At 33.9% G+C, this 11273-nt stretch overlaps 1 protein-coding gene across 2 annotated transcripts; it reads left to right on the top strand.

Annotated features, from left to right (window-relative positions):
* Positions 1 to 634: 634 nt before the first annotated feature.
* LOC127864052 (uncharacterized) lies at positions 635 to 7528 on the top strand. Of its 2 annotated transcripts, XM_052403734.1 has the most exons (5): positions 635 to 731; positions 2302 to 2343; positions 4185 to 4264; positions 4931 to 4999; positions 5812 to 7528. In XM_052403734.1, exons 1-5 carry the CDS (start codon positions 653 to 655, stop codon positions 5980 to 5982), a joined length of 441 nt encoding a protein of 146 aa, XP_052259694.1. In that variant the 5' UTR covers positions 635 to 652; the 3' UTR covers positions 5983 to 7528. The 2 variants fall into 2 exon arrangements, with proteins under 2 accessions (XP_052259694.1, XP_052259695.1); XM_052403735.1 differs by lacking the exon at positions 2302 to 2343 and having other exon boundaries at positions 649 to 731.
* The last annotated feature ends 3745 nt before the right edge of the window (positions 7529 to 11273 follow it).

Here is an 11273-nt window from a genome sequence, read left to right as displayed (position 1 = left end):
AAGGAAAACAAGCGGAAACCTCCACACAACATTGAAAGCAAAACGCAATTTAAACACTGAACAACCAATGACATTAAATGAAATAAACTAACTGAAATTGTGTAATTAAAAAAACAAGTATTCACATGAGGGACCAGACGCTCGAGTAAAGCATGGGATTTACACTTAGATATCCACATTTTAAATTTTTCGTCATAATTTCTATCATTATGATCATCATGATTGATTTCTGAGACGTATGTTGCATGTCATTAAGAATTAAGACTTTGCCATATCAAAGGATCAGGACGACTTATCTTATAGCTAAGAGCATTTTACAAAAGTTGACAGAATGAATTCATTTGCACTTATTAATAAACATAATACATATTCACTAGCAAATGATGCGCTGTCGTTTCTTTAGGTAAATATCTTTCATATTCCAATACACTTGCCTCCCTATGAGTAGTCATGAATTTGTGAATAATGTATCGTTATAAGGAAAGCTTTGTAAAGCACATATGTGACTTCCATTTCCTAATGTTCGATAAGGTACGGTAAGTATGTGACCTAATTTCAACCTGAGTTTATAAGTTTCTTTAATCAGCAAACTACTGATAGTTGACGTTTATCAAGTTGTAAGTGTATGAGAAACAACAGATTGTTGGCCTATATGCCTCATATGAATCCTCCACGAAACAATCCTGATCTTCGTCGGGAGACCAATTGTGCAATGTGGTTAAACATGAGAGGTAATTCAACATTAAATTATTTGTTCTTTATTTGTAATAGCGTTCACTTAACTTATTTTTGTATAAGTATCGAAACATAACGTTGCTTTTTTTCTTAAAAGGCATGCTTAATGTGCGTTATAATTTCTCTCAGTTTTGCTTTATGAAATATTCACATAAATACCATATGTGTATGTCCAATTATACTTGTGTTAAAATTGTAGTGGTAATTAACTGTTTAATCATTGACATCATCAACACAGTATGTTATATACTCGTTGCTCTGCCGTTTCATCTCTTGACAAATGTTAATATATATAGGATCTGGCACGAGTTGTCATATCATACCATATTTTGGCAAACGAATTCAGGAATTTTGTTAGTGAGCGAGCCTTTGGCGAGCTTACAAGCGAATTTCCTGGACGAGTTTAATAAACTATGGTATGATATGACAACGAGTGTCAGATCTTTTTTATCAGATGCTTTTAAATGAGCAACTTAAATAAATATTTACGCAAACATAATGATAAATCCCGAATGTTGTTTACATTTTGACGTTGCAACGTCATTTCAGCAAATAACAAAATGCGATTGGTCAATAAACGAAAAGTAAGACAATGAAAAGGCTTAAAAATGTTGTATTACACATGTGTAATATAACAAAATATGTAATGGTTGTATTACATGGGAAACAGGATATAACATGTGATAATAATATGATTGTTCTGTAGTAAAATAACAACCAGTTTGTATTTGTGCACATTTCAATAGCTTACATTGTCGTTTGTCGTACTTTAGTCTTCTTTGGTACTTAACATAACAATAAGTCATCATAATCATACTTCATACATGAATTAAACTTTCATCATTTAAACACTCATGAGCGTCAGTAGATGATATATAAACTTTCAGTTCATTTCCTAAAATACACTTTGTTTATCATGAACTAAATAGTGAAGCTCTTATGCCATCAACGTCGTCGCCATAAAACATACCCGTGTGCATTTTAACGAAGGCTGTCATACAGAATTCGCACAGAAAATGGTACGGTGGACTGTTTTTTTTATTTCCGTTCGCTTTGCACATTTAAGTGCATTTGTGGAAAAGCATATAAGCAACAATGTGTTTAAATTGCGATGTGGCGCGTACAATACCATATTCATGTACAATTAACAAATTTAAATTGTCACAAATATTGCTGAAAGAACAAAAACTTTATGACTGCTCTCTTTTATGTTGATGCCGATATCAATACAAATTTAGATAAGGTTGCAGATTGTCGTTTCCACTATTCAAATTAGCGAGTTTTTTTTATAGTGATTCAGGTTAAAATAACACGATACTCAAAGCAGGATCGCGTTCAATGTCTATTCTTGTCAAAGCTCCGATTCACAATTGAATGTTATTCGCAAATGAAGTTTGTTTTGCTCCAAACCTTTTATTGTAACAGGCAATGAACATGTTTTCTGCTGAAAGGAAATGATCATTGTCACGAGAATATAGTTTTTGTTTATTTCGGACATCGCTTTTCCTTTCTTGGACAACAGTAAACGTTGCATCATCTGACACATTAGGATGTCTTATATTTCAGTTGTGTTAGCAACTCTTCTATTCCTTGGTGTTGCGCCGACCAGTAAGTTAAAATATGTTTTATCAATTTAAAGTTGCCCTTCTTAAGATCATCAAGGTAGACCAATGTTGTGGCACGTTTCAATACTAGTTCATAATTGAAGTGTAAACATTGTGGAAAAAGCTTTAGAAACTACAGCAGATTCGTTCAAGAAATTATGACGATGCCTCATTGTAAATTAAATATTTCTACATGATGAAAAAGAACATCACATATCACATACTGTCATATGTTTACACTATATCCTCAAATGTGTTAAATAAAACGCTTTTCCAAATGTGTTTTTCTGATAATCGTTGATTTTCAATTACAAAGGCATATTTCACTTGTCAATTTTAAAAACGAACTATAAACGTGTTTACAATCATTATGCGAATAAACTGTAATGTTAGTTCTATTCCACCACGGTTGGTGTCAGTGGTCTTTAAAATTGGTATACTGATGTCTTTTGTATGTGTTCAAAGTTTTTCACAATATTTTGTCAATGTTCTATTCGATTCAATTGATACTTCGGACGCTCTTTATGCTAAATACTATTTACTCGACAAAGTTCTAAATTGCGTATTGGCGACCATGTGTATTTTACCGACTAACTCTATTTCGTCAAACAAATCACTTTATTTGTAAGATATGTATGCCACTGCAAACACTCCGTCTACATGATTAAGAATTTGGGGTCAATATAGAATGAACGTTGATAGTTTGCATAATTGTTAGATAAAATGCATTTATTATTTCAGGTCCTTCTGAAATATGTGTCTGATTGACATGGAACTTGAGAAGCTTCATATAAAAGTATAGCTATTGCTGACACAGATTAATGCCACTACATACCCATTTGACACAGAAGTAGAGTAGCACCAATTAATCCTGCATTTCGACTCTCAATGTAAACGTGACTTTTTTTGTTGCGACATACCCATCTAGGACGGTTTACCTGTGGGAGTTTATATTTTTAAATGACACAATACATGGTAAAGCTATAGAGGACAATATCTATTTGACCATTAAGTGTTTATGTTGACCTTGACCTCCAATATGACTAAAACATGCTTGCCAGCGACACACATATCATTTTGATAAACATGTGTCATATATAATTTACAATAAATAATTATATAACTATAGTGCGGAAAAAATAATACGATGTTAAGAAGCTGAATTTACATTACTCTTTTACCTCAAAGTTTGAAATCTACCTTGAAGGAAGTTAAGTGATTGCTTTTTGTGACTTAAAACAGGCATATGTGTGTTTCAGTTTAATTTAAAATCCTTCATTTAAGATGTAAAACAAGTTTTACAGCTTTACAGCAGTATTTTAAGGGTATCTACTGGAATCTTGCGCGAGACACACCGTCTTGTATAATTGAACATTTGTGCCCAGTTATTTGAAAATCCCTACATAAATGATCGAGTTATGGAGCGGACATACTCTATTGTTAAAACTAAGTCCTTGGTTAATGTGCGATTTAATCCCATCTCATTTAGAGGAGCATGCATGCCAAGGTGATTTAAATTCATTGAAAGCCTGGTCAAAATAAAGAGTGGATTAGTCATCTGTTAACAAAAATGCATGTATTTTAGCATTTGGCTACTTTTTGCCTTGCAGTCAATGTTAGTCTCTTTGTCCAACCGTCTTAAATAAGTGAACATTGATGCTTTTGTCAATCAACGAAAGGAAACGTAAAATCTGTTGAAGATTTTATAAACCAATTAGTTAATATATTTATTAGCGTAAAACAACTGACGAACTTTATTTTGACGTAATTTGGAAATTTATACCATGTGTAAATATATATATTGTTGCAATTATGTATGTTTTCTTTCTTACGCTTTTCCGATAGACGGTCTAGAGTGTTACAGCTGCCAAAATGTTGCTGACCCCAGCGCCTGTACTTCCACGCGCACTTGTGCAGCTGACCAGGTACATTGTATCTTCTTCTCAAATAATAAAGAAGCGTATTACTTCTTATGAATGTCGCTTGATTATAAAAGTGTCTGTGCATGAAGCTCATAATAGTAGGCATATAGTTGTTGGATCGTGTATTTGTAATTTATAAAAGATAATCTATGATCAGACCTCAACCCTCAACATCTTGTGTAAATCCAAGTATAATACATACGTGTATCTACATTCTTACACTTTAAATCAGATCACCTGTCTACTGCTTAAAGGTTAGATACAAGCTGTAACTTTATCATTTACCATGCAATATTAAAAAAAACTTGCCAAATATGTTCATCATGTGCATATTCGGCTGCCCACATTCGGCTCATTGCTACTCTCCATTCATCAAATACTGGATTGTTACGTAATGATGACTCGTGTGAATCCGGCTGCTACATTTATGGAATAAAGCTATTTGTTGTGTTTCAGATAGATTAACTTTTCTCAGCCTATTAATAACACTGTGTTTGGAACAGTGCATATAACCAGAAATACATCCACAACTTGTTCTAAAAAATGTACTTGTGTAATACACATGTAGACTATATGCCAGCACTAGTTGCTTCTGTAGTTACTTTGTTAAGGTTTAGTATAGTTTAAGCCGAAACAACTTATTATGATTGTTTTTATGTTCTCGCACAGTCTTGTTACAAGCAGAGCAGAGCCGAGCCCTCTGGACGGGTATATGACATGGGGTGTCGAGGTGTACAGGTTGGAATTAATAGAGAGTTCTTACATTATTAAAAGTATTTCATAACTCAGCACGATGGTAAAACTGATCATAATTGGAATTTGTATTGTGTTTTATCCTATTACTGTCAAATGTTTTCATAACAAATTAAAATTTAATTCCTTAAATTTGTTTGGAAAAATGTTTAAATACCATGCAATGGAAAAGCCGCAAAATAATCTACCATTAATAGAGGAGTTTTACATTCCTATTTTAGCAAGTAACACGACGCAATAAATAATCGATGAAACAAAAACGAGGTTCGCAATGTGTAATATATAATACTCAATTTTATTGCTGCATTCTATTTTTAAAATTATACATTATCACAAATTATTTCTGCTCTAAAATTTGAGTTATGAATAGCAAATTGCGCTGAAACTTTTTGTGTAGGTTCCCTACATGTATGGGATTTCTTTTGGGCCATTCGTATCAAAGTCAAGATCAGTTTTGCAAAAAACAGACAATTGAGTGCGTCAGTGATAGTTTTATTAGCAATAGTGGCTAGATAAATTAATATTATAAACTAAGAATTAGGAATTCACTTACGTATACAAAATCAAGTTAGAGCTTTCAGACTTTTTAAGTTTAATAAAACAGCAGTTGTAATATATTTAACCTTTTTTCAATGAACATTATAAAGCCTCTATTGGAAATCACAGTAATTACACATCGTCAGCTTCGTTCCATATTTGTTTTATCAAGGAAGACAGCTCCTAGAATACTCGATATTGGAAGGTGAAAATGTTCTGTTGTGTACATTAACATTATATAATCACCGTTCTTTATCTAGGTTTGTGGTGTACACCTGCCAGGATTAATTGTTGGGAGATCGTTAGAGAAACGCCAGCAAGCAGTTTGTCATCAGTGTTGCTCAGTATCTCTGTGTAATGCACAACTATGTATGGATATTGGTTCCAATGCAACAAGTAAGATTCTTGCATGCTGCTTTCAGCTATCCTGAGCTCAACATCTTCTAGGATTAGATTTTATGGTCAGTAATCGTTCAGCATTTGTTTTCATAAGAGCTCGTATTTTGCTTTAAATTTTGTGAAATGTGTAACATTTTGGGTCAATTCATCATACCAAAGAAGGATCGCCAAAGTCACTGGGTATTCATTTTCGTTTTAAATATCCGAACATTTGAACATTTATCACGCCAGTAAGCACTTATAAATATATAAGACATATTGTGGGAATACCTGTAACAGGCGGGCGTCCGGTTTGGAGGCGTCAATGACATTCACATTTTTCCGAACATTTTATTTTCCTCGTGAATAGATGTGTAAGGGTCGAGGGTATCCCAATCCACACCGCACAGAGTTTTCAACGAATATATGCATACCATAACACGTTTTATACATTTTACTATCAATAGCTTTAACATTACATTATAAACAATATGTTTAAAACAAAATGACAATACATGACTTCGTATGTCTCTTGAAAACTACTACTGAAAAAGATGTAACACTGTTTCCCATTCTTTACTTTGACGAATATCATTATCAATGTTAATTTCATGTAATACACATGACAATACTGTCTGTTGCCTAATTCAAAATATTCAGTGAGGATCATCATACAACGGGCGATACTGTATTTTTCGGCATAATATCTCGTTCACAGTTCTATAACCAGCCAGATCGGTTCAAGGTTAAGGTCACTGTTATTAAAAGTTGAAAAAATCCGCTCAATATATTTCGTTTGGAAGAAAATGTTACACTAGAATGAGTGTGTAAAAAGCGTTCCTGCATACCAATCTTTGGATTGTATTTTGTGGCCAGTCGACCTCAAGTTAAAGTAACTTAACATACAAAAATATTTTCTGCAAAATAACTTTGGTTGAGTTTGGATGCAAGTATTGCCTGGAGTTTTGTGTCGTCGTAGCTGTCTTGCAGACCTATCATGATAGTGCACATTATTTTATGTTAAAGTAAATTAATAATTAGTTAAAGTAGAGTAATAAGTTAATAAGTTAAATGTTGAAAACGGGATTTTACGGCATTGTAGTGTTTAGTGTTGTGTCTTATTTTCTGTTCCAACATTTTACAAAACAAATATTCAGATAAGCGTAGACCTGATCTTTAAACGTGCATATTTCTTTATATGTTGCAGGTCTTGGTTTTGTAAACAATCATACTCTTTTTAACATCAAGTCATTTATAAAATACTCAACATATTATTTGATCCTGTAATCAAATTACATCAAGTAGAAGAGGATACATTATTATACTCGTACATGAACACCTTGTTTACTTGTAATATATAAACACCTGTTAAATTTTTACATTATTTGACTTATATGTGACATGGCTACTATATTTTTGTAATATTGTGCTTGGTTTGAATACGTTTTAAATTTTCACTTCGTTTAGTTTCATTATAAGTTTCAAACACTGTTTTGTTGAAATATTTGTTAAATAGAAATTATTATCGTGAACCAACATCCTTCAATCTATTTTACTCATATTTTAAATTTTGAGTGAATCATATGAAGCAGAAGATGAAACTAAAATCAATTATCTATTATGATAAAGGATAGTATAATGAATTATGGAGGAAAATGAGACGAGATGGGAGCAAACAAACTTTTGCTCTGCCTTTCGATTTCTATTTGTATATTAAACGCACTGCCTATGTTTTTCAATCAGAACGGCCACCGGAAAAACTTTGCGAAACCGAAATTTCGCAAACTTAAGTACCCTTTTTCTTAAAGATTTGCTACTTTGAGACATAGTATGCGATAAAAGTCTTATCGTTGATTAATAATTGGTTATTTTCACTCAAAAAACGCGTTTTCTTCACTATGAAATTTATAAGCAAAGTTGGGGTTCCCATGGGATTTTTGCATTTTCCCATGGGATTTTCGATTTTCCCATGGGATTTTTTCTCCCATGGGATTTTTTTTCTCCCATAATTTGCAAATGGGAGAAAAATCCCATGGGATTTTGAACATTTTAAAAAACGTGTTTTATTTGCGTTTGCAAGTATTTTAACGTTATTTAAGGACTGTATATTGGTTTTATGCCAATTAAATTTAAAAATATTTAGTAATATAAAAATCCCATTTTAAAATGGGAGAAAAAAATCCCATGGGATTTTTTTCTTATTTTGAGAGATTTATTCATGAAACTTTCAGAAACATCATATTTTATGAAATGATGAACAACTACGATATTTTAATGCGTTTAGTCGTGTTTAAAAAAAAAACAAAAAATCCAATTTTTCTCCCAATGGATTTTTTCTCCCATGGGATTTTTTTCCAATGGGATTTTTCAGTTTCGTAAGCCGAATAAGTTTCTTAATGCGAAAAACAACAATAAAGGAAATAATAATTATAATTTTGAATAATAAATTGAATAATATAAATAACATGAATATTTTTAAAATGAGTTACAATTAAAGGTTTATGCTAGTGGAACTTATCATTTCTTGTTCGAGCAGATGGTTGAGTCCAATTGGTGAGTATGCCAGCTTAGAACCAGTATAAATGCATCGCAGACAGACAACGCTGTCATACTGTACACACCGCTGAGTAACAGTCTTTATTGCATTTCATTTTGCAACAGAAAATGAACTCCGTAGTATAATTGATCTTATATATGCCCTCTGCTTTTGAAAGCGTGCAACACATTAACATAACAATAAGTCCATGCCAAAAACTATGTGCAAATTCCATTCAAAGCTATATACACATTATAAAGGTCAGATGACCCGCGTCATGCGAAAATGGGTCTTATGTCATATGCGGCCGAAGTTGGTCCATCCTAGCTTGTCCAACCGCGCAGTCTGGTCAGGTACTACGCTGACTGATATATAAAGTCAAGCCATGATTCGTGGTCTCATATCCAAACTCGGTAGCTATTGTGCGAAACTTTCACCGGAAACGACGGCACCGAGACGGGCGCTCGAACTTTGCGGATGCGCGTTATATGTTATATATAATAGCGCGATGTGTTTTTTCTTGCCTCATATTAGTAAGCCCAATCAGCGTTTTATTGTGTTCTTTGCTTCTACTATTAACAAGAACTTCATCTGATACGAACATGAATTTTATTTTAATATGTTTATTTAATGCTCGGAAAACTCATTGTATATTTAGACTACTACTTATAAAACAAAGTCGGGTTTTCAACATCTGTTTTCGGCATAAAAATTGTTATTCCAAACCAGATTTTACGCACTTTACTGTACAAAATACCGTTAGGGCCACCGTGGTTACTCATTAAAATCCAGAGGGCGAGAATGCGAGAACGCGAAAGTACGATGACGACAGTGCGACAATACGATGGCGACAATGCGTTCGTACGATTGCGAAAACGCGCTAGTACGATGACGACAATGCGACAGTGCGACAATACAATGGCGGCAGTGCGATAGTACGGGGCGACAATGCGATAGTCATATCGTACTGTCGCCGTGGTATCATCGCAATGTCGCCATCGTTCTATCGCATTGTCGCCATCGTATTGTCGCACTGTCGCCATCGCATTTTCGAATTGCCGCCATCATACTATCGCGTAATCGCATTGGCACCATCGTACTATCGCACTGTCGGCTATCGCCATCGTATTGTCGCACTGTCGTCATCGTATTTTCGCACTGTCGTCATCGTTTTATCGCACTATCGAACTGTAGTATTGTCGCCATCGTACTATCTCACTGTCGCCATCGTATTGTCGCACTGTCGTCATCGCACTGTCTGATTGTCGTCATCGTAGTATCGCGTTCTCGCATTGTCGCCATCGTACTATCGCATTGTCGCCATCGTATTGTCACCCTGTCATCATCGTATTGTCACATTGTCGCCATCGTACTATCGCGTTCTCGCGTTCTCGCCCTCTGGATTTTAATGTGTAACCACGATGGCACTAACGGTATTCCGTAATACTGCTAAAGCACAGTATGATTAGGTCACTCCCAATGCTCAAATCTCTATGTCTATTTTAGTAACAACACATGTCTATGGAAGGATATTTAGGTAAAAGTTACATCATTCGTGGTGAATATTTACATTATGACTGATGCTTATTCTAATTTGCTTTATGACAATTCCAACATGCTTGTTGTCTATTCGTTTATACTTGATGATTGCTGCAACATTACATCATTCATGAATAATATTTACATTATGCGTGATGTTTATTCTAACATGCTTCATGACAGTTCCAACATGCTTGTTCTCTATAGGTTATACTTGATGATTGTTTCAACATGCTTGGTGACTATCCAATGTTTGTGTGTTCATTATTCCTGAAACCAGTCATAATCGGTTTTGCCACTAAGCGTCATTAACAACGGCAGTTACCAACAGGCAGTAAGCAGAATGCAAGTTACTAAATTATGACATCAGGTGGCGCGCGTTCATTTTCCGTATGTTGAATAAATTACTTTTCGGAAAAAAAAGCGAAAACATCCGAATCATTTTGACTAGTAAACTGAATAAGCTGAATTAGTTCCCTTCGTTATATAATCTCCATTAAACTAAATACGTTCATTATTGCCATGAAGACCAGTAAGTTTACACAATGAATTGACTGCCGTGAATGTTTTTGATATTTGTAAGATGCAATTGGCACTCAAGAAATTATACATGTATTTTATTCAGAACATAACGGGGCTGATGTGTTGGAATTGTGGCCCTTCCCTAGTCCAAATAATTACAGTAGACGTAATCTACCGATGTGCATTGCATATCGACCTCATATTTATAAAGTAGCCCAAACCCCCATTGCCACAGACCTGTGCGTGAAACTTTCAGATTTCTCTAGTCTGTTTACCATGCTATAATTACAATTTCTATAAACACATATTTATCATTTTATGACTATATAATGTCTGTGGTATACAGAGAAACCTGAAAGTTACAAGTACTCGTGTCTAGTACTGTACAACTATTGTACTCCTCGTTGAGAAAACAACTACTTCATCTACATGTATTAAAATATCATAAAACATAATTTTCAATCAAATTGGAAAAAATCAATAAATAAATGTCATATAAACAGGTTTGTCATGAACGTTGACGTCGCTCTTGGTTACCAGAAAAATTCCCACGCACGGATTTCAACCGTCATTGTTTACAATCAATTAAGTGCATAAGTACTTGAATTTGTAGTGTTTTTTAAAAGTGTCCAGCTACAGGTGGTTAGCGTGTGGCTATAATACTAGTTAGTGAAAACATATTTTGGAATGATAAGTAATCATATTATAACGAAAAATCAACTTTTCTTAAAAAAAATAAGTTAAATA

The sequence above is a fragment of the Dreissena polymorpha genome, unplaced genomic scaffold (genome assembly GCF_020536995.1).
Source record: "Dreissena polymorpha isolate Duluth1 unplaced genomic scaffold, UMN_Dpol_1.0 chrUn091, whole genome shotgun sequence".
Lineage (NCBI taxonomy): Eukaryota > Metazoa > Mollusca > Bivalvia > Myida > Dreissenidae > Dreissena > Dreissena polymorpha.
The sequence above is the reverse complement of the archived record's forward strand: the minus strand, read 5'-3'. Positions and strand labels throughout refer to the sequence as shown.